This window comes from Dreissena polymorpha, chromosome 12 (assembly GCF_020536995.1).
Source record: "Dreissena polymorpha isolate Duluth1 chromosome 12, UMN_Dpol_1.0, whole genome shotgun sequence".
In the NCBI taxonomy this organism is placed as follows: domain Eukaryota; kingdom Metazoa; phylum Mollusca; class Bivalvia; order Myida; family Dreissenidae; genus Dreissena; species Dreissena polymorpha.
Genome location: NC_068366.1, coordinates 60,410,511 through 60,436,055, shown reverse-complemented (window position 1 = coordinate 60,436,055; position 25,545 = coordinate 60,410,511). Strand labels below are relative to the sequence as shown.

Sequence of the window (25,545 nt, the reverse complement as noted above, 5' to 3'; positions counted from 1 at the left end):
AGTATTTGAAGTTTGAAAGCAATAGCCTTGATAATTTAGAAGTAAAGTGGATCAAAACACAAAATTTAACCATATATTCAAATTTACTAAGTCAAAAAAGGGCCATAATTCCGTAAAAATGACAACCAGAGTTATGCAACTTGTCCTTTTACTGTACCCTTATGATAGTTTGCGAGTGTTCCAAGTATGAAAGCAATATCTATGATACTTTAGGGGTAAAGTGGACCAAAACACATTTTTTTTTTTTTTTTCAATTTTCTAAGTATAAACAGCCCATAATTCCGTCAAAATGCCAGTCAGAGTTACATAACTTTGCCTGCACAGTCCCCTTATGATAGTTAATAAGTGTTGCAAGTATGAAAGCAATAGCTTTGATACTGTAGGAATAAAGTGGACCTAAAAACTAAACTTAACCAAATTTTCAATTTTCTAAGTATAAAAAGGGCACATAATTCTGTCAAAATGCCAGTCAGAGTTACATAACTTTGCCTGCACAATACCCTTATGATAGTTAGTGAGTGTTGCAAGTATGAAAGCAATAGCTTTGATACTTAAGGAATAAAATGGACCTAAACACAAAACTTAACCAAAATTTTCAATTTTCTAAGTATAAAAAGGGCACATAATTTTGTCAAAATGCATGCCAGAGTTATCTAACTTTGCCTGCCCAGTCCCCTCATGATAGTAAGTAAGTGTACCAAGTTTGAATGCAATAGCATTGATACTTTCTGAGAAAAGTGGACCTAAACGCAAAACTTAACCGGACGCCGACGCCAAGGTGATGACAATAGCTCATAATTTTTTTTCCAAAAAATAGATGAGCTAAAAACTACTTTACCTTAATCAGAGGTATGGGTAGGGAAATGGCTTGAGAATTTATGTCATTACTTATTACCACATAAATTATGTGGCTGCGCCAGAATCGAACCTGCAATCTTTGGATTTGTAGTCCAGCACTCAACCAACCGAACTAACTTGCCCAGTCTAAAACCTTATGGATGATTAAGTCTACCAGAAAATGATATATGCTACAAATTCATTCCAATTTATTGTGTTACTTTCACTGTCATGACTGAAATACTTACAGCATGTCTCTTTGTCAGAGGGCTAAAATAGTTTCATCTTAAGGCCTGGTTTCACATCAATGCAATAAAGCTTCATACTTATAAATTTTAACTTTAAAATCTTTTATTTGCAGTATTATTTTAATTTAGGTGAATATTAGTGCATCAATGTTTACTAGTTTTAAATATCAGTAATCTTTATTTTAGGGGACAGCGGTCAAGTTCAAGGCAGAAAACAAATAGTACAACAAGACAATGCAGTGGTAGCACGGGCAGATGGTAAATATAACCGACTAACTCCACATCTATGGATTCTCCAGCTTTAACAAGAAGCATATTTTCTACAAGGACATTTCCATTATCACTGAATACATCAAAACCCACCATCTTTCATAACAGTATTGTTTCAATTTAGGTGAATATTAGGGCATCAGGTTTTACTAGTTTTTATAACAGTAATTTTTATTTAAAGGGATCTTTTCACGCTTTGGTAAATTGACAAAATTGAAAAAAGTTGTTTCAGATTCGCAAATTTTCGTTTTGGTTATGATATTTGTGAGGAAACAGTAATACTGAACATTTACCATGCTCTAATATAGCCATTATATGCATCTTTTGACGATTTTAAAACCTAAAAAATTATAAAGCGTTGCAACGCGAAACGATTGAATGATTTGGAGAGTTCTGTTTTTGTCGTTAAATTTTGTGAAACTACGAAGATTGCTTATATAAAGTATAAAATACGATTAGTATGTGTACTCGGCGGAATAGCTCAGTAGGTAAGAGCGTTTTTACTTCAGGACTCTGGGAGGACTCCAGGGGTCACTGGTTCGAAACCTGCTCCGGGCAATGTTCTTTTCCTTTTTTTTATTTTATTCTTGATTTTTTACTGGAGCTTTTACGATCCAATGTTTACATTTATCAATATAAAGCATTTAATGAATAAGTTAAAAAATGCCAAAATCTGTGAAAAGGCCCCTTTAAGATGACAGAAGTCAAGTTCAGGTCAGAAAACCAATACAACAACAAGACAATGCAGTGGTATCATGCACAAATGGTAAATATAACCAACCAACTCCACAACATGTATGAAGTCCCCTGGCAGCTTTATTTAGCAGCATATTTTCTACAGGTGACATTTCCATTATCATTGAACCAACCAAATCCTACCAATATGTTTTCTTAGAAAATTGCATACTGTCACATAATCTTTCGCTTACAGGTCATGCGCAATGACGTTAATTATATTAACTGCAGTTGATTACATGTACGTGGTGAATATGGCAAGTCAGTCCAATTCTCCTATTGTCAATTCATCTGTATGATAACATGGAATGAAATATACAACATTACAAAGTCATAGATGAACTCAAGTCCAATGTAATATCCTTTTCAATTTCTTTATATATCATAAGTTCATTTCTCCAAATATACACCCTGCTACATTCACAAATTCATCCCTGATTAGAAACCGGTAAGATAAATACAGTCTTATGTCTACATGATTGGACCTTTCTCTGTCCGTTCACATCTAAATATATGCGAAAAGTGTTCTTTTCCAACAAAACACATTGAAATTGACAGGTTAATTTGCATAAAACAAATTTAGCTTCCATTCAATTCTTGATTGGTCAATAGTATTTGTCTTCGCACATGCTAATTGTTGATTGGCTAAATCACTAAATTACCAATTCAATCACGTACTCGCAAATAGTCCAAATAGCGTTGTCTGTACTATCTTTGTGGACTGGATGTTCTTAACATTTAATTACAAGCGAGGCAGATGGAAGTTTCATAACCCATCATCTTGACATCTTTTATGTATATGCCTTTAGGTAAGTCACAATTTTATTTGCAACGCAATATCCTAAATGCCTTTTAATGCAAACATATTCTTAAGCAATATTTGATCTAAATCCTATTATTTAACTATACAATTAGATAAACATACATTAATAATTTCCAAAATGCAAGTATTTTATTATTAATAATTGTTGATAAAAAATTTATTAATAATTTTCAATTTACACTTCAACACCGTTATTTCGAACACCAATAATCCGAAGTCACCGTTATTTCGAAGTATTTTTCGGGTCCTGATTTTGGTTCTTCTTTGTTTAATGTAAAATTGTATTGTTAATCCGAACTTCGTTAAACCGAGGAAATCGTTTATTCGAAGTGATTCTGTCGGTCCCAACACTATAATTCGCACCTAATTATCAATCTTTAATCCGAAGTCAAAACTGAAAAATACTGATCGTAATTTCACACCTTTGTCGTGGCGCGTCAAAAGCCAATAATTACATCTTTGTCGTCTGCGCGAACGCCGGTGTTCAGAGAGACATCACGTATTATTTAAAAAAATGTTTATTCATTTCCGAAAATGTATTCATATGTATGTATGTCTGATAATTTTTGCTATTCGTTATATTTTATATACTTTAATTATATTTCATTTCAAATTGTAAGATTACATTTTGTTATAACCCATACGTTGTTATATATAGACACATGACAATATTGTGTATTATATTTCATGTATTTAGACGATGTACATTTGTATAAGTCTTAATAAACTGTCTGTTCTGTTCTGTCATATTTTATATGTTCTGAAATTAGAGAAAACTAAAAACTAAAAAAAGAATCATTTTATTTCTCCGTTTGTTACAAGTAGAATTTATTGCTATCTGACTTGTTTACGTTTTTAAGTGAGCGTGTAACCGAACCATGCGAATTCCACAACGTGTTCCTTTAACAGAATCAAAGAAGTCTTCTGTACAATGTTTATTTCGAATTATCGTTAATCCGAAGTTTTTTTAACGGTCCCGACGACTTCGAAATAACGGTGTTGAAGTGTATATGTAATTATTACTAATACTGGTAGTTTTCATCACGTTGTATTATGGTAACAGATGTATTGATAATTTTCAAAATTAAATTATTTTAATATTCAATAGTATTCATTACGTTACAATACATGTCACAAGGAAATGGCTGACTAACCAATACACCTCAATAACTTCCACTAGACTTTATGCTTTTGCAAGCAATGTCTATAAACCCAACAACTCATTTTCCACAAATCAATATATCAATTAGCAGCAATGTTAATATAACACGCTGAGTTATAATGTGAAATCAAATATAACACAGGTTGATTTTGGCTTCTGTTTTTTCTCCAACCTTCCATTTCTGTCTCAAGCATTACTATTTGTGTGGTATCTATTATTTAAATCATTGACAGCTTTGACTTGTTTAATGAGATATGGCTCATTTCATTGATGTCTTTATATGAATTTAAAAATTGTCTGCTAAAATGCAATTGAAAACGTAACTGGCAAAAAGGAATTAAATAAGTAATCCATATACAATCAAGTGCAGGCTTAATGAAGTTCACGTCCATAAAATAATGTGTACACTTTTAATTTAATCTGAATTTAAATTCACTTGTCTAATGGCTGCAGCAATTCAATCTGAACAGTGCCCAATGCATGCTGTGACCTTGCGTTACCTGATTTGCACATGTTCCATTGGAAAATCTCTGTCCCATAATGCACTGTACACCTTACATCTCTGAAAATGCATATGTTTGTGTTTATGAAATTCTTAAACACATTTATGGTCACTTATGATTCTATATAAATTCCCTGCATTTTGGCTACATCACTGTGTCTGTGCACAGCGTAAAGGATGTATCACTGTTCAGTGTAAGGAATTCTGGACTACTATCTGCATGTTTAAATGACACAAATTGTTGCCCAGTAACAATTACACGTTAAAATCCATCTCGCAGAATATCAGGATCTGTACTCAGTCACTTAAATGTCCGGGGAAGACATAATTGACTATCGATAAACACAGTTTAAAAAAAAACATTACTGAAATAGTATAGTGTCAGGATAAGAGGAAAATAGTCTAATTATCAAACCCCAAATGTTTGCCATACATCGTTCCTTTACACCTGGATAGGCTATCCTTATTTTCCAGTTTGCTATTTTGAATTCAAGTTTGTATCAAAAAGCATTGTGCTTAAATTTGCCATTACCAATTTGCAATAAGATTTTTGTTTCCCTTTGAGGGAGGACGTGTTATTTTTGGACAGAGCAAAAAAATAAATAAAACATAGTAAAGTGAATATTTTCACTGGATTAAAGTGGTATTTGTGAAAAATGGAAGTTTTCTTGTAACGAGGTAATACGACTTCATTTAAAATTGAAAAACAACTACAATGTAAAAACTTTTTATAGTGCACATGGTCACGCTATGCTTCAAAAGAGGATGTCGCCATATTGAATGTGTACATTTTGACATATGTGTAAACTGACAATAATACACACGCCTGCACAACAAGATCAAAATATGTATACTTCTCAAAAGAAAATAGTAAATGGCGGATAAGCGAAAGCACATTAGTACAAGCGGGAGTGAGTTAGAGTCAAGTATAAGTGAAGTAGTGGTAGAAAAACAAAAGAAGAAAAAAGGTAAAATAGTCGCATCAAAAGGAAAAACGATCCCTGAAACACAGGGTGAAAGTATGGAGAGCCAAATTCAAGATTTGAAAGTCGAACTGAAATTGATGAGCGATAAGTTGACATCGTTTATAGATAAAAACGACTCATTTACAAAGGAATTGGTAACTAAAATAACAACACAGGTTAAAGCAGAAATAGTTAAGCCATTTGAAAAGAGAATTGAAATTCTAGAAGCAAAGTTGTTCGAAAAAGAGCTCGACAGTGACAAATTAAATAGGAAAATTGAAAGCCTTGAAAATGATCTGAAGAAAGCAAAGGAAAGTGAACAACATGACAAAACATGCATAATTAGGGTCATGGAAAAACAATCAGGTAAACTCAACGAGCTTGAGCAGTATGGAAGACGGAATAATATCCGGATAGCAGGGTTAGCCGAAGCGAGCAATACTAACAATAACAATAAAACGACAAGTGAAACGGCAGAAGACACTAGCAAGGCAATAATAAAATTTCTAAATGAGAAGATCGAGGGGCTTAATCTTTGCATAAACGATATTGACATAGCACATCGACTAGGCAAGAGAGATACCAATAGTAAACCAAGAGCAGCAATTGTGAAATTCGTGTCCAGGTACAAGAGAGATCAAGTGATGAAAAATAGAAGGTGCCTGAAAGGTTCTGGCATCTTTCTAAATGACGACCTAACAAAGCTGAACCAAGCTGTTTTGATGTCAATAAAACGTAAACTGAACCAAGAACGAAATGAAACAGCTTGGTCCTGGGAAGGGAAATTGTACGTGAAAACAGCAAGTGGTACAATTACCCAAGTACGATTTGACGAGTACAGCAAATGGACAGGGCCAGAATGGAACACCATACTCAAACAGTTTAACAATTCATAATATGTGTGCACTCTATCTTTCATCGAACAGTATACGCATAAGCGTTTTTCACGAGGAAACGATGCTTGTAACCATGCACTGGTGATTTTTGTTAAAGGGATATGTTGAATCATAATTTTGTCACATTTATAAGACATCAAGCTCTCCTAAAAATAGAAAATAATAGTTAACGAATTATTTGTATATTGACATACAGTAGTTTTTTTGTGTTTTTCAGCTTATAAAAACAAAGTTCGTTTATCAATGCATAAAAGCGTTCGTTAACTGTATTATAAATACATAATTACAGTTTAACTATATGCGTTTGTGTGAATTTTAAATACGATTTTGGATAGCTATGTACAATCTAATGAATTATTTGTATACTGCAAAAGGCTAGTTTTTTTCAATCTATATCAAAAAATAAGTTTTTTTTATTAATGCAAAAAATTATAAAGCGGCAAAAAGGTATTATTTGTAAAATATGTAATAAGATGTTCAAGTAGACCGATTTTATATGAATGCACCTATAACAATTAGAATGATAAAATATATGCATGCATTTTTGTAATATATAGCAAGTGGTCCGAATGCTAATCTAATAGATTTTTTTCGCTTTTTCGCTCCATTAGATAAGCTGATAATCGGATAGTTATGCAACAGGACATGTGTTTAATTTGTCAATTAGGATAGCAATCGATACAAACTTTTGATATGCTTATTGTGTCCAAAATAAGGCTAATCTAATGTGTTTTCGCCTTTTTAGCTTCATTAGATTAACCGATTATTGGATAATATTGTGACAAGTAAACGTCCTAAAAATCAATTATAGATACATAATTGTAGTGATGCTATATACATTTGGTATCCTTGATTAACTCTTTTCAAGGTAACCACTTACATGTAGAAAAACGTTATCATCTTGGATGTAGTTGCATGAAGACACAATCATATTGTTCAGCGATGCATAATGTATTGATACAGACAGTCCAGGCGTGGATAAATTTTATCAAATTGTAAAACATCAAAATTGCAAAAGAATATATTCTAGATCACCCTCGAAGTTATAGTGTGTCTTTTATTTAGTGGTGATAATGATTTTGACCATAATGTTGTTGTTTTTCTTGGTGTTATTGTACTGTATACGAATATATATGTGTTTAGTTTTTGTAAGACAAACAAATTTACTCTCACAAGTGCAAACGCACGCACGCACACACGCACGCACACACGCACGCACGCACGCGCGCACGCACGCACACACACACACACACACACACACGCACTAAGACACACACACACACACACACACGCACGCACGCACGCACGCACACACACACACACGCGCACACGCACACGCACACACACCCTCACACACACACACACACACACACACACACACACACACACACACACACACACACACACACACACACACACACACACACACACACACACACACACACACACACACACACACACACACACACACACACACACACACACACACACACACACACACACACACACACACACACACACACACACACACACACACACACACACACACACACACACACACACACACACACACACAATCACTCCGATTGATTAGCTAATTATCCGATATTTATGCTACAGGATACGTGTTTAACTTGTTGAATAGTATGCATTTACTATAGATCTAATGCAGATTTGTACCAAGTTGTTAAAAATGTAAACAGATAAATGATAAGATGGCAAAAGATTAAACTGGTAGTATGCTATTTGTACCCAAAATAAGACTAGTCCAATGTGTTATTAATCATTTAAACTGCATAAGATTAACCGATTATCGGATATTATTGCAAACTTTCTATAAATCAATTATAGATAATATTTATAGTTTCGTTACATATATTTAAGTGAATTTAACTACGATTTGTTGACATCTTTGATTAACTTAATCTTTTAAAGTAACCACTAACATATGGCAAAACGATATCATCTTGGATGCAGTTGCATGAAGACACAGTTATAGTGTTCAACGGGGCATAATAATTGATACATACGGTTCTTACGTGGAGAACTTTTACCAAATTGTGAAGCCTCAAAATTGAAAAAGAATGTATCCTAGATTACCCCCGATGCTATCGTTTTTTTCAGTGGTGATAATGATTTTGATCATAGTGTTGTTGTTTTTCTTGGTGTTATTGTACTGTATACGAACATGTATGTAATTAGTCTTCTTTAGAGAAAAACAAATCGGCTCGCACAAGTGCAAATACAAACCCACACGCGCACACACGCACGCGCATACACGCACGCACGCACGCGCATACACCAAACACACACACATTCACACACAATACCGCGTGCGCACACGCACGAACGAATGCACGTACGCTTTTCTGGAATTTTTATACGTTTGCATCCATAGATAGACATCCATATAAGTTGAGCTTAATGACTTATAGAAAAGAAAAAATGACAAAAGTAACAAACCACGCAAAAGAAATAATACACTCACATTGAACATGAAGTATATATGTGTATGTGTATATATGTATATGTATATGTATATATATACATTTTTACACTCATGAGCTAATTATATTCCTTTTTTTATAAATATTTCATTTATACAAAAACTAACGACCACGCACTATTTTTTTATTATACATGTTATTCATGTCTTTAAACTCGTTTTTAACACAACTCTCTCATCTTAATAGGCAAGATCCATTATACATTATCCATTATTTCTTTTTACTTCTTCTTTCTATGGAATATTCATCTGTTTGTATCCCTAATTTTTGTTTTCTATTTTTGCTCGTATGTGTAAACATCTTATGTCTTATAATAGAGACTAACTGGATATGTTTAAAAAAAGAAACTAACTGGACAAGCACACACAAACTATCATTAACATCACCCTCCACCTTTTTAAATGATTAAATTATGTACTTTAAATGCTAAAGGGCTAAACAACAAAGACAAACGCATTAAAATCTTCAAATGGTTAGACGACAAAAAATATAGTATATGCCTATTACAAGAAAGTCACTTGACACATACTTTAGCACAAACCTTAAAAGATGAATGGGACGGAGAAATTTATCTCAGTGGAGAACATACAAATAAACAAGGCATTGCCTTTCTGATAAAAAATAATATAGGTGTCACAGTCAATAACTTTAAGGAAATAATAATTGGCAGACAAGCAAGTATAGATATCAAAATACACGAAACACAAATAACATTAATCAACGTCTACGGCCCTAACATAGACGATTCTACATTTTACGAAACATTACAATCCTTTATAATCAATAACCAAGATAAAAATATTATAATCGGTGGTGATTTCAATACTGTCCTGAACCCATTATTAGATAAAAAGAATGGAAACCTTTATACTCATACTAAAAATAGAAACATTTTAAACAACATAATTGAAAACTACAATATGATAGATATCTGGCGTACAATATACCCAAACGAAAGCAAATTCACCTGGCACTCAAACACAAAACCAACAATATTTTGTAGATTAGACTATTTTTTAATATCTGAATCACTTTGCAACATAATTGACACATGTAACATAAAACCAGGGTTTATGACTGACCACTCTCTAGTTGAACTTAAACTGCACAATATACAACCTGAAAGAGGCCCAGGATACTTTAAAATTAACAACAGCATCTTATTAGATACACAATATCAAACACAAATAAAACAGGAAATATTAAATACAGTTCAAAATAATAAAGATGCAAACCCAAACACCTTATGGGAAGTAATTAAAGGAAATATACGTAACACAACAATTAGATACACATCATTTAAACAAAAAGAAACACACAAACTTGAAAATGAAACCATCAAAACCATTGAAACACTTGAAAAACAATTGCATCAAACAAACACAAATGATACCACCGACATTGAAAATGAAATAACTTTAAAAAAGCAAATATTAGATGGAATTTATCATACACATCTCAATGGAATAATACTAAGAGCACGTGCACAGCATGTTGAACACAATGAAAAAAATACAAAATATTTCGCAAACAGTGAAAAACGTAGAAGTGAACAAAAAACTGTACACAAATTAGTAGTCAATGGCAAAGATATAACAAACAGAACTCAAATACTAGAAGAACAACGTTTATTTTTCGAAACCCTCTATAAACGAAAAAATGTTGAAAATAACACCCTTTTTAAAAATACACATCACGCTTTAAACCAGGAGGAAAAACAATTGTGCGACGGATTGCTTAATGAATATGAATGTGGATTAGCTCTAAAAGAAATGCAAAATAACAAAAGCCCAGGATCTGATGGCATCACAATCGAATTTTATAAAATATTCTGGAATGATATAAAAGCACATCTAATTAATTCACTTAACTATTCATTTAACAACGAAAACTTAACTACGCTACAAAAACAAGGTATTATATCACTTATTCCAAAACCCGGAAAAAACTTAGAATCCTTAGCAAACTGGCGCCCGATTAGTTTACTAAACAATGATTATAAAATTGCAACTAAAAGTATAGCAAACAGAATAAAAAAAATATTACCATCAATCATTTCAAAATCTCAATCTGGTTTCATAAAAGGACGTTACATTGGTGAAAACGTTCGTCTTATCCAAGAATGCATAAACTATTTCAACAATTCAAATAATCCTGGTCTAATATTCTTTGCAGACTTTGAAAAGGCATTCGATTCGCTTGATCATTCATTTATGTTCTCTTGCTTAGAAAATATGAACTTTGGTGAAAGTCTCATTCAATGGGTCAAACTGTTCTATACCGATATTAACAGTATAATTATTAATAATGGCTTCTTTTCGAACAGTTTTAACATCGAACGAGGGGTTCGACAAGGATGTCCACTCTCATCATCGCTATTTATTATTTGCATCGAGTATCTTTCACATCACATCCAATCAAATAAACACATAAAAGGCATATCACTAGAACCTGACGAAGAAATCAAACAATCCCTATTTGCTGACGATGCAACTTATTTTTTAAATGACAATTACGATTCTTTCCATAACCTAATAGAGTCGCTAACCCTTTACGGAATGACATCGGGTCTTAAACTAAACAAAAGTAAATGTACTGTGCTTCGAGTAGGTAAATTAAAACAAAGTAATGTTCAATATAAAAAAGAAATGAAATTTAATTGGACATCCGATGAAGCCACAACGTTAGGAATTACTTTCACAAATAATGAAAAGGATACAGTTCTTAAAAACATACTACCTAAATTACAGAATTTTAAAAACTGCTTAAAATCATGGCATCATCGTAAACTTACACTAATCGGAAAAAACACAGTATTGAAAACGTTTGCACTTCCTAAATTGATATATGTTTTAACAGTCCTCCCAAATCCACCAAATAATGTTATTAACGATATAAAATCAGCAATATTTAACTTCATATGGGACGGTAAACCTGATAAAATAAAAAGAACTCAGTTAATTCAATCTGTAGAAAATGGAGGTATTCAATTAACGAACATTGACTCATTCTTGAATGCAATCAAATGCAGCTGGGTTAAAAGATACCTAGATAATACCAATACGAGTAAATGGAAATTATTCTACCAGAAAATCCTAAAAAAATATGGTGACTCCTTAATCTTTGAATGTAACATCAGCAATACTATCTTACATGACATTGCAAACGAAAACATATTTCTATCTGATGTTCTATCAGCGTGGAGTGATGTCACTCATAACTTAGAAACCCAAACTAGCAGTAAAACAATTCTATGGAACAATAAAGACATAACTTCAAACAATAAGACGCTTTTCTATAAAGACTGGTTTGAACGAAGCATTAAATATGTCGACCAATTATATGACTACAGAATTAAGGATTTCTACTCTTTTGATAATATATGCTACATATACGGAATACCTTCAAATAATTTTCTGAAGTACTACACACTAATCAAAAATATACCCATACATATTAAATCTGAAATCAATACAAATAATACACCATGTACTCAAACAACATTTGTAGAAAACATACTTGGAAGAAAAAACAAAACAAATAAAATATTTTACACACTACAAATTAAAAACCCTACAGAAAACTCCAAAATCCAAAATAAATGGCAAGTCCTTTTTGAAGAAAATGAACTTAATTGGAAACACATATTTACCATGCCATATAAAGCAACTATTGAAAGCACACTGAGAAATTTTCAATATAAATACATCCATAGAATTATAGCTACAAATAAATATCTCTTTAAATGCAAATTATCTAACTCAAATCTGTGTGACTTCTGCTTTGAAAACATTGAAACTATAGAACATCTTTTTTGGGAGTGCAAACACATCCAGCCTATTTGGAATCAATTAATATCTTTTCTTGAACAACAACAACTTAACGTTAAACTATCTTTCTTAAATGTAAGTTTCGGAATTAACTCATTGAAATCAATAGACTGTAATAATATTGTGAATTTTATGGTTATATTGATGAAATATTTTATCTTAAACATGAAGTACAAAAAACAAGTACCAAATTTTAATTGTTTTGTCCATAGTCTTAAACTAAAAATCCAGATTGAGAAAGAAATAGCCCTCAGTAATGACACATTACAAATCTTTGAACAAAAATGGAATCGGATAAAATTCTCATAATGTTTTGTCCACTTATATACATTTTACCCTAATGTTAGTTTATCTCTCTAAAATAGTTTTGTTTATTTATTTTTTTTTAATTTTTATTTTTTAATCTGACAAGATCATTGTGAATATAAAACAAAAAACACAAGTCCAGTATGCTTTCTACGACTTTATACAACTCATCATTTTTCATAACTATTACTCTGTTGTGCTTTTCTTTTCTCTCTAAAAAAAATATATATATATTAGCATATCTTGTAAAACATGTCTGAACTTTATTGCTTTGTATATCACTATATTGTATGATCATATACATGTTTACATTGTATGTATGATATTGAATAAAAAAAAAAAAAAAAAAGATTTTTAAAGACCTTCGTCATGCAAAAATGGGTCTTATGTCATATGCACCCATCATTAGCTCGACTACTATATATGAAATATATATAGTGGAGCTATCCTATTCATCCGGCGTCTGCGTGTGTGCGTGATCGTGCGTGTTGGAATGTACAAGTTAACATATTGCTTTTATATTTTGCATACGTCTTTACCAACATGACCCCAATCTATAAACAAGAGCACACAACTGTATCAAGCATTTTTTTAGAATTAAGGCCCCTTTTCCACTTAGAATATATATATATATTTTTTTATACCACATTTATATAGCGCCCTTTTTCATACTCGAGATGTGCGTTCAAAGGCGCTTTACAGTTTTTCCCTGATCACTGGGTCATAAGTCATCCGTTAACATCTTGGCGCAGTATGCAGCCACGGCACATTGGCTTATTTCCCTCACAGGTACCCATTTATACACCTGGGTGGAGAGGAGCAGATGTGGGATAAATTTCTTGCTCAAGGAAATTCCAGTGGTCGGGACGGGATTCGAACCCGGGACCTCTCGATCCCTACGCCAGCGTCCTACCATTAGACCACTGCTCCCACGCAGAATATGCATATTATTGATAAATCTATGGTAAAGTTTGCGTACCATCTCAAATATTTTCTATGTCCCATGAAATATTGCTTTTATATTTTGCATACTTCTTTACCAACATGACTCCAATCTATAAACAAGAGCAGACAACTGTATCAAGCAGTTTGTAAGAATAATGTTCCCTTTTTATACTTAGAAAATTGAAAATTTGGTTAAGTTTTGTGCTTAGGTTCAATTTATTCCTAAAGTATCAAAGCTATTGCTTTCATACTTGCAACACTTACTTACTATCATAAGGGGACTGTGCAGGCAAAGTTATGTCACTCTTGACTGGCATTTTGACAGAATTATGGCCCCTTTTATACTTAGATAATTAAACATTTGGTTAAGTTTTGTGTTTTGGTCCATTTTACTCCTAAAGTATCATAGATATTGCTTTCAGACTTCAAAACTTGCTAAATATCGTAAGGGGACTGTACAGGGCAAGTTGCACAACTCCTGTTGGCATTTTAACGTAATTATGGCCCTTTTTTGTCAGAGTAACTTTGAATGTTTTGTTAAATTTTGTGTTTAGATCCACTTTACTTCTTAAGTATCAAGGCTATTGCTTTCAAACTTCAAATATTTTCTTACTATCATGAGGGTACTGTACCTGGCAAGTTGAATTTGACCTTGACCTTTGCATGACCTTGACTCTCAAGGTCAAATTGATAAAGTTTGCTTAAATTGCCATAACTTTTTTATTTATGATCAGATTGGATTCATACTTTGACAAAACAACACTTACTTGACATACCACAATGGACTCCACCAAACCATGCCCCACGCCCCACCCCAGAATTCCCCCCCTCAATTTTTTTTTCTCCTTTTTTTTTTGAAAGATCATCTAATAAATGACCACACCCCACATTTTATTTTAAAACTTGGTAACAAAAAACACAAATATTATTTATTTTATTTTTGAAGGACCCTCCAACCATCCCACCCCAGCTATTGCTATCAAACTTGAAATTAAATCTTATGAGTTTGTTTTATGTTTTTACAAATGTTCAATAGATTGTGGAAAATATACCTGAACTCAGAATCTTCTATAATGTACAACTTCTTTAAAACATAAGCAATCAATATGTTTCAATTATGGTTCTTTTCCACTTAGAATATGACTATATTACCTTGACCTATTTAATATGAACAATTTCTCCATTATGGCTTATGTTATACTGTCAAGCACTCGAATAGTCGAGCGCTGTCTTCTGACAGCTCTTGTTTATATAGCCCACTCAGCCTGAGCATCTCTCAGTCTGTCCAGGATATACATAATTAGACCATAACACCTTGAGGGATTTTAAAGTGAACAGCATCGCCTCTGAGCAGACAGCGCAAATGCACAGGTTTGGCTTGAGCTATGCTGGCCGAACTGGCATAAGACCCATTTTTGCATGATGCAGCTATGAAGTGTGAATTAAATGTGTCAAAAGAAACACACATTGCATGCAGTGAATATTTTGCTAACAAGTGAAAAAACACACAATATTACATGTATAACTTTTGTTTTCAATTTAATAATTTAGAAACATAAATTTCAAACTTTATTTCAAAGTCAGCATGTATGCCAAATACCTTTTTAAAAGATATTTCTTGTTATATTTAGTTATTTTTATATTCTGCTTAAGCGATTTTAAAACATTTTTGTTGTTGTCTATAGTATACCTGTAGTTATTGGTTAACTCATGTTGAACGTTATATAAATTGAGAACTGTGAATATAAACAAGCTTAACTTTATACAATTGCGTTGTTATCACCATTGCAATTGAGAATACATGAGATATAGATGCTACCTGTTGAGAACAAAAGAATGCTTCCCAGACAAATCAAATTTAACAAACTCTGTAGCAGACAGCACTATCAACGAGGTTATGCAAGGACATGTGATGGTGTATTGGTCTTGATATCCCACTATACTTGTTTATTAGCAGTAGTTTAATTTACCCGCATCTATCAATAGCCTCAGATTATGAATGACATTTGTCGCGGCATGTATAATTCAAACATTGTTTGTGGATTCTTGTCTATACAGTGAACCCGTGTTTATCTGGACATGTCCGTTCAGGCACAAATTTCCGGATTAACGTATCTTCCGGATTATCAAACCTGTGCAGTTTCAGGAGTTAAATATTTACCTTATGACATAATCCTTATGTTTATGTACATTTACATACTTATTTCCCATCAAGAATGATATTTTCTTGTTACACAGACATTTATTTGGTTTAAAAATTAAATGTTGTTAAACAATGTAAATACAAAAACATGTAACCAAATTTTAGTATTGAATCAATATTTCGTTGTTGTAAACACTTTCCATGAGGACTGCGTGTACCTCGTGTGATTCTGCCGCAGTAGAGACATTGCCATGGGTGGCACGCGAGGTGTAAGCTGGTTATGAAAATAAAATATAAAATATAAAATTATTTATAACGCGTCTTAAACAACAGAATGTTGAAATGATTAATATAGTGACATCTAACGATTGATGTGTTTTATGAATTGTTTAAATAATCCTAGCACAATTTTTCACGCATAACAAGTTAATTTCGTAAAAAATACGTACGCAGTATGACTGTATAAGTTTGAATGAGTTTTCAACGCAAAACATAATCTTTTTATTTTGGTAAACATGCAAAACTGTGAAAGCAAACTGTTCAATTTTCTGAATTAGCATGTCATTTTAAGTGTTTAACAGTTTTGTGATGGTAGTCCAAATGAAATCAGCATCTTAATTGGTCAGGTGTTCAGCACATGTAGTAAAAACATCTAACCAAGTGTGTCATTTAAGATGCATTGTGTAATGTGGACATCAATTTAAGTTTACAGTCAGAGTCGAATCACATTTAGTCACGCCTATTACCTATCACGCCTAAACACAATAATATTTCATGCCTCGGTGATAGCGCTTTTGTTTAAACAATGGGTTGGCCATTAAGCGTAAAACAACAATACCCTTAATACACAAATATAAAAAGCGCTCGTGTAAATTATGCACCCCCGAGTTTGGTCCAAATTTATCGGTAAAAATTGAAAATGCGAGTAAAATACGAACTAATAAAAAAGAATGTCCAAAATCAACCATTTCTGAAAAAATTTCAATATATTTTTGTGTTGTGAAAATAGCCAATTAATTTGGCGTTATTCAACCACCTGTTTCACAGTAATACCCCAGCTATTATCAACACCTGGAATACACGGGTCCCGCTGACAAGCGATGGCCCTTCTCAACACCTTTACCGATAACACATGGGCCACCTGCTGACACCTGGGTCAAGCAGTCATAATTGCAAAAGAAAGAAACAGAGACGCTGTTTTTTTATAACATTTAATTCCCTTTGACAATATTCAGAATGATAATAATTATAATAATAAAATATTAAGTATTATAATTATATATCTATAATAACGATGGATGGTTTATTTAGCATGTATGGTAATATACGGTGTAGACATGACAATTACCGTAAGCACATTTGCCCACCTTTGATGTAATGATGTAATTTAAAATGTAATTTAAAATGGTTGACATGCACCGAATAAAAACGATTAAGTTGAAAATTTTCACAGGAAAAATGTTGTTCTGCTCAACATTCATATATAAAACAACCCCTACTTGAAGATATGCGGCAGGTAAAAAAAGTGCGTCTTATATTTGTGTATTTATGGTACTTGACACTTCGGTGATTGCGCTTTTGTTTATACAGCGGTTGGGCGATTAAGCCAGCACGTTGGGAAGCATCCGGATTAACGAGGCATAATTTCAGCTAAATACACAAATCGGTGTCTCGAAATCTACGTCTGGATCAGGAACGCAAGATTAAGGACTTAACGGGGTAAAATTCTGCATAATAAATCCGTTTCCCTTGACTTTCGTCCGGATCGTGAGATTTCCGGACTATCCTATTCCGGATAAACGCTGGTTCACTGTATACGCTCCATTAAAAAATATTTCATTTAAAACGATATTCACATTATATTTCCATTTGTGAATGAATATAGTTGGAGAACTCAAACCTCTGGCATAAATCATACATTTCTTCTCGGCGCATATACTGCAGATGCGGCAGTTATCATAACTAAGAAACCTGGCTTGAAACGTGGATTAACCTTAGTTGTTTGCAAGCGAACAACTAAACAATTGTTAACAGAGTTTTTTTTTTTTAATGGTATAAGATATGATTGCTTAAAAAAACTTTGATGTTTTTAATAGACTTAACTAATTTTTACAGTATGAAAAAAAAATGATGTTGCCGGTATTTGAACCAGTGTAGTCAAGATTCATAAGCTGATGCATTACCATTTCGCCACACTAACTTTCATTACTTGTTGCATAACTTATTGTAAACCTATCTGGCTTTTGCTAAAAACAAAATTGTTTTAGAAACAAAATTAGTTTCATTGTCTAAGAACTTTTTATGCCCCTGGTAGGAGGGCATATAGTGATCGGACTGTCCGTCCGTCTATTCGTCTGTCAGTCCGTCTGTCCGTCACACTTTGCGTTTAGGTTTCGAAAAATGCTCATTACTTCTATGTCCCTTGAGATGTAACCTTCATATTTGGTATGCATGTGTATATGGACAAGGCCTTTCCATACGCACACAAATTTTGACCCCTGTGACCTTGACGTTGAACTTAGGGTCCGCGTTTAGGTTTCAAAATCTGTGTTTATATTTTGAAAAATGCTCATAACTCCTATGTCCCTTGAGATATATCCTTCATATTTGGTATGCATGTGTATATGGACAAGGCCTTTCCATACGTACACAAATTTTGACCCCTGTGACCTTGACGTTGAACTTAGGGTCCCCGTTTAGGTTTCCAAATCTGCGCTTAGGTTTCCAAAAATGCTCATTACTTCTATGTCCCTTGAGATATAACCTTCATATGTGGTAGGCATGTGTATATGGTCAAGGCCTTTCCATACGCACAAAAATGTTTTACCCCTGTGAACTTGAATTTGAACTTAGGGTTCGTGTTTAGGTTTCAAAATCTGCGTTTAGGTTTCGAAAAAAACTCATAACATCTATCAAGCGTTTATAGGGGGCCTAAGTCATCGTATGGTGACAGCACTTGTTTTCACTAAAATGGTCTTATTAAAATTCACTAAAATGGTCTTAGAAAAATTTACTCGAAATGGTTTTAGAAAAATTATCAGAAAATAATCTGTGAAAAAAGTTAGTAAGGGAAAAATTGTAAGCATTAGAAAATTCTATGTTAAATACCTTGTATATTTCGTCTGCCAACATCCTACTACATCCGGGCATTTTTACCCCTTGCTAAACACGCAACCGACAGCAAGACTTCTTTCTGATTTTCGGCAACAGAGTTTTAAAAATTTACCGAATATTTGACCAAAAAGCAGTATTGTCTCGCCGGGACAGCTAAAACAATCAATTATTCTACCTTTACTTTAGTCAATATATCACTTACAAACTCTAAATTTCCGGCAAATATTGACAATACATTTGTTTAAGAATTTCATGAACATGAACATTCTCTATTTTTCGGAAGTGAACACACATGTGCACTATGCTCATGACTTCAGTGAAAAGTGAGACATGCCTCTCTTTGACATCCAATCGAGACAGGAGTATTAAATTGAACATGTGTAAATCATGTAACCAGGTGTGTGCGCATTCTTATTGAACAAAATCGTCAAGATTAATGCAATTTTACAAATTATTTTCTATAAAACAGTTAAAAAACAATAGTAAATGTATGTGAAACATCAATATTCATTAGTCAGCATTCCATTCGTTGGATGTTTTTTAATCTCAGGTGGTATAAACAACAGAATATTAGTATTTTTGGACATGATTGGGTCATGAAATACTAACACAGTCGGTTTAATTTTTCACCAAGATACATAAATCTATATCAATTAGTGACCCTATCATAAAACACCACGGTGTTAATGCCAGATAAAATATAAAAAATCTGCCGATAAATCAGCGATAAGGTGTCAAAAACAACAGTGCTTGAATAACACACTTAAAGAACATTGCACACATTTTCTCATTTTTAGAGGCCAGAACAAACACCCCTAACGCGGGAGATTTAGACATCTTCTGTGTCTGAACTTTAAAATCAGAATACCAGCACTACATGTATTTATTTATTTGCTTCCTTTTTTAAGAATAACATCATGTCAGTATGTGATTTGTTCATGAGTTGTCGTATAGATACAACGCTTTCTATTCTATCAAGTTGAAATTGTACATATTTTGATGCAGCCACTCCAGCCCAAATAATACTGCATTTACAAAAAGAACTCAAGATTTTATACAAAATGTTATCTTTTGCTCAAATAAACTCACGATTGAGGACATGTTTGCAATTATGACTCTCCTGTTATTAAACGCTCCTTATCCATTAACAGCTTTATGCGACCCGAAGCGAGTTCGAGCCAAACGAACAAAAGAACGTGTGAAAATTGTGACTGGGACTGTGAAAAAGTTTGAGCCATCCAATAATTCTACCCTTGCGAATTCGAGACATCCTATAGAAATTTATATAGATGTTTAGCAATAAATAATCGGTGCTTTGAGCAGAGTTCCAGCCAACCGAAAATTCAAGCCAAGGGAGTTCAAGCCATTGGGTTTCAACTGTATTATTATTACAAACATATAACATGAAACAAAAATATTGCTCATAACCACCTGCGGGTCTTTGCGTCTTACAGTGCCATGACAAAACCATGATAACCTGTAAATTACAATCATTTGCGCAGTACAGAACTGGGGAACAAAAGCACATCCAGAGAGAACAGGAAATCCAAAAGCAAATCTGACAAGGGCTAACTGTAAAAACGCATGCCCCCAAATGGGCTGTCATTTATAGTGACAGCCATTGTGGGAATACGTTAGAGTATGATTGGCAATTTAAAGAAGAATTGCTTGCTTGACTTATATAGTTTCTGATCATCTGTCAGTCTTAACCAATGTCCATATGAACTTTCCTGACTCCAAGCTTAAGCGTATTTGAGTTATCATCCGGAAACCATTTTACTGTTTTGAGTCACTGTGACCTAGAACTTTGACCTAGTGACCTAAAAGTCAATAGGGGTCATCTGCAGGTCATGACCAATGTCCCTATGAATTTTCCTGATAGCAGGCCTAAGCGTTCTTGATTTATCAGCCGGAAACCATTTTATTGCTTCAGGTAACTGTGACTTTGACCTAGTGACCTGAAAATCAAAAAGGGTCATCTGCCGGTCAGGACCATTGTCCCTATGGACTTTCCTGATCCTAGTCCTAAGCATTCATTAGTTATGATCCGGAAACCATTTTACTGTTTTAAGTCACTGTTACCTTGACCATTGACCTAGAGTTATAAAATCATTAGGGGTCATCTGTCAGTCATTCCCAATGTCCCCATGATCTTTCCTGATCCCAGGTTTAAGCGTTCTTGAGTTATCAACCGGAAACCATTTTACTGTTTTGAGTCACTGTGACCCCATATTACTGTTTTGAGTCACTGTGACCTTGACCTTTGACCTAGTGACCTGAAAATCAATAGGGGCAGCTACCAGTCATGATCAATGTACCTATGAACTTTCCTGATCCCAGGCTTAAGCGTTCTTGAGTTATCATCCGGAAACCTTTTTACTGTTTCGAGTCACTGTGACCTTGACCTTTGACCTAGTGACCTGAAAATCAATAGGGGTCATCTGCCAGTCATGATCAATGTACCTATGAACTTTCCTGATCCCAGGCCTAAGCGTTTTTGAGTTATCATCCGGAAACCATTTTACTGTTTCGAGTCACTGTGACCTTGACCTTTGACTTAGTGAGCAGAAAATCAATAGGGGTCATCTGCCAGTAATGATCAATATACCTATGAACTTTCCTGATCCCAGACCTAAGCGTTCTTGAGTAATCATCTGGAAGCCGTTTGGTGGACAGACCGACAGACCGATCGACGGACCAACAGACCGACCGACATGTTCAAAACAATATACCTCCTCTTCTTCGAAAGGGGGCATAAACATACAAACACAACTGCAGGTTTTAAAGCACTTAGAGAAAAAATAACAAGCTTACCCAAAATGGGATTGACAGACAGGAGCCTATCTTATATATCATATAAACGGTATATAAAGAACATTTAGTGGTTTTACAAAATATTTTTTCACCAAGTTAATTTGAATTGATGGAACAATGTTTAATAGATTGCACAGCATATACTGGAGAAGTTGATAACAGACACAATTATAAATAATTTGCAATAAAATGCAACCATTGTTCAAATATAAAGTAAGATGAATGGTATGTTAATCACACATTTTCCGGTTTAAACACACGTGTTGCGCATGCTCGGCGTAACTCACATGTTACTTCATTTGCAAACACACAGTTCATTCAACAGCTGAGCTTATTCAAGTGATATCAGCAATAGAAACCATAAACAAACTCATATTCGTACACAATAGTTTTCATCCATTTAAAATAACCATCAAATATTCCACCTCATCATTTAACTTTTAAATCTTTTTTTATTAAATCCAAAAATGATTTAAACACAGAACATTCCAGACAAGTCAGGTAATGCCTTTTTTCGGCAGAGCTGTTTAAAGTCACTTTTGACCGTACCTGACCTTAACTATACCTGTTTGTATAGCCCCCCTGCAATAAATGAGCTCAAAACTTATAACGCTGTCCGTTTATAATGCAGTCGCATGGCTAGGACCCGGTCATCCGCGTTATATTGGAGTATAGTGTAGCGATATATCATAGCAATAAAATGTTTTGCAACATATGTGTTACAAGCCCTCTGCTTCTGTACAACAAACCATGTACCAGAAAATTTGCTCATCAAAACTAGAGACATATAAAATAAAAATAAAATTATTCTTTAATTCCTTTATTTGTTACCTAAATATTGTCTTTTACTTTATATTCACTTTTGATCTTATTTTGCCAAAAATGTATTTGTACCTTTGTAAAACAACTTTTGTAATTTATTATGTCATCCCCAAGTGGTGTCAACAATTAATGTTGGACATACAATTAATGTCGTAAATGTAATTCCCTAAATAATAAAATGTGTGCAATTATATTTTTGGGCTAAATTTCCCAAATACATACATTTAAGGTAGCGCACCTCTAATGATTTCCCGCGATTTCTTCGAAGGTTGAAGAGCCTACTATTAGGTGCCGTAGCCTAGTGGTTAAGGCGATAGACTAGAAATATTTTGGGATATTCCCGCGCAGGTTCGAATCCTGCCGACGACGTATACTTTTTTGCGACGCGTTTTATTTATTTTCTAACGTAATTTGATTTAATATGGCATATAAGCTATATTTATTGTTAAATATGTTGCAATTTTTATGCACATTCTTCAATTATTAAAATTAAAACAACGTTATGGCGAAATTGGGTGATTTACTGTTGAAAATACGAACCATGCATGTTGCATTTTTATTTTTATTTCAAAAAGTAAACGGTAAATCTGTCTATTTCTTGGTATTTTTGCTGTATATAGTGTTTCTATAAAAACTAAGTTTAAAATATGACTTAAATGATACTATTTTGAATTTTATGACACTTTGTTTTTAACCGACCAGATTTTTACTTGGCTGAAATCACTTACATTTCATGGCGCTCTTCCATAGATAAAAATTTGTAAAAAATAAATGTCTGTAAAAGAATACTTATTTCATCTTGTTTAAACTTAAAACACCTTTACAGCATCTGTACACACCAACTGCATGCCCATATTTGGAAATTTGAATGAATTATGGAACTTTTATATACCCCAGGGGTGAAAATAAACTGGACAAAAGCCGAGCGTGGGGGTGGTTTTGAAAAAATCGGTATATTTTTTTAAAAAGCATGGAAAGCCTACCTAAACATTTGCATGTAGTTCAGTGAAATGATGCTGATTAAGAAAATTATTACTTAGATTATATTTGGATATGTGCCCATTAGAGGTGGGCTACCTTAAAACCTCTTTTATTAAAAGTCAAAATTGATCCTAATCTTTCTATGCCAAAAAAAGATCCTTATCTTTCTATGCCAAAACAACTAACATAAATACTGCTGTAAACAAATGGACATTAGATTTGATACTAAAATGGTACACATATCAAGGTTTTACAATGAAGGTATACATCTGTAAATAACATGTGTTTTCATTGGTAGGGGACTCTTAAACAGCTTGCTTTGTTAGCTGTTGTTAGATGTTTTATTTATTTATTTTATGGTTTTCACCATTACTTCATTCATATAATATCTTCAGCTTACATTCTTGAACTTTTCCTGGGTAAGCTGGTTTACCAGTTTTTAGTGAACATAGGTCACTGACTTTGTTTAACCCTTCTTGAATCAGAGACAGAGGGAGAATGGGTGTATATATAAAGTATTTGAGGAAAAATCTCCAGTCATACTAAATGGACAGGCTGTGAATAAATCCTTTGATTTGTAGTCCAATGCTTTATCAACTAGTTAGCATACTTGGTACAGAATTGTTTGCAAACTTTTTGACGGTGCTGCTTTAGCGAAGCAGCTCCTCTAAGTTATCATACCATGAAAAAATTTCTCACAATTGCGACCTATGTAAAAGACCGAGCCAGTCCGATTGAGATAGCTAAATTTTCTCAATCGGCATACCTCGCTGATTATCATTGATAAAGGTAAGGGCAGCTTAGTTCCCGTCCTCTTTCAAATTTATCGAGAGGTTCGGGACAGGAACCAGACACGAAACTGCCAGGTGGCACTTCAAACGCTGTGACACTGGGAAAACCCCAAATGTAGTTATTTTTTAAATTTGATCGAGAATGTAACCGGCCTCCCAGTTTCGCTGAATGGGCCAAGTTCCCCATGGGTACTACTTTCCGCACCCCAACTTTTTTTTGCACCCAATTTTGTTTTTTGTATCCATTTTTTTTTTCGTACCCAAATATATTTTTGTTAACGATTTTTTCTTCATATCCAAATTTTTTTCGTACCCAAATTTTGTTTGGCATAATTTTTTCATTCCCCAAATTTTCGTACCCAAATTCTCATACCCACATACACAATTGTGGTGATGTAGATAAACTTAAATTGATGCTTTTATATCCATCCTCTTCAAAGGCATTGTCACACCAGTACTGTCAGTACTTTGATTTAAGTCCTGTTTGTATTAGTTGAAGTGCTATCTAAGTTAAAGGGGCCTTTTCACAGATTTTGGCATTTTTTAACTTATTCATTAAATGCTTTATATCGATAAATGTAAACATTGGATCGTAAAAGCTCCAGTAAAAAATCAAGAATAAAATTAAAAAAAGGAAAAGAACATTGCCCGGACCAGGTTTCGAACCAGTGACCCATGGAGTCCTGCCAGAGTCCTGAAGTAAAAACGCTTTAGCCTACTGAGCTATTCCGCCGAGTACATATACTTGAAGTATTTTATACCTTATATAAGCAATCTTCGTAGTTTCACAAAATTTAACGACAAAAACAGAACTCTCCAAATTATTCAATCGTTTCGCGTTGCAACGCTTTATA

General features: G+C 33.6%; 1 protein-coding gene across 2 annotated transcripts in view; it reads left to right on the top strand.

The window, feature by feature from the left end:
- LOC127853323 (GTPase IMAP family member 8-like) overlaps positions 1-25,545 on the top strand; it is a 104,897-nt gene that overhangs the window by 37,602 nt on the left and 41,750 nt on the right. For both annotated transcript variants that reach the window (XM_052387764.1, XM_052387763.1), the window contains one exon: positions 1,272-1,343. In XM_052387764.1, coding sequence (XP_052243724.1) covers positions 1,272-1,343 — 72 coding nt within the window. The remainder of the gene's footprint in view (positions 1-1,271; positions 1,344-25,545) is intronic.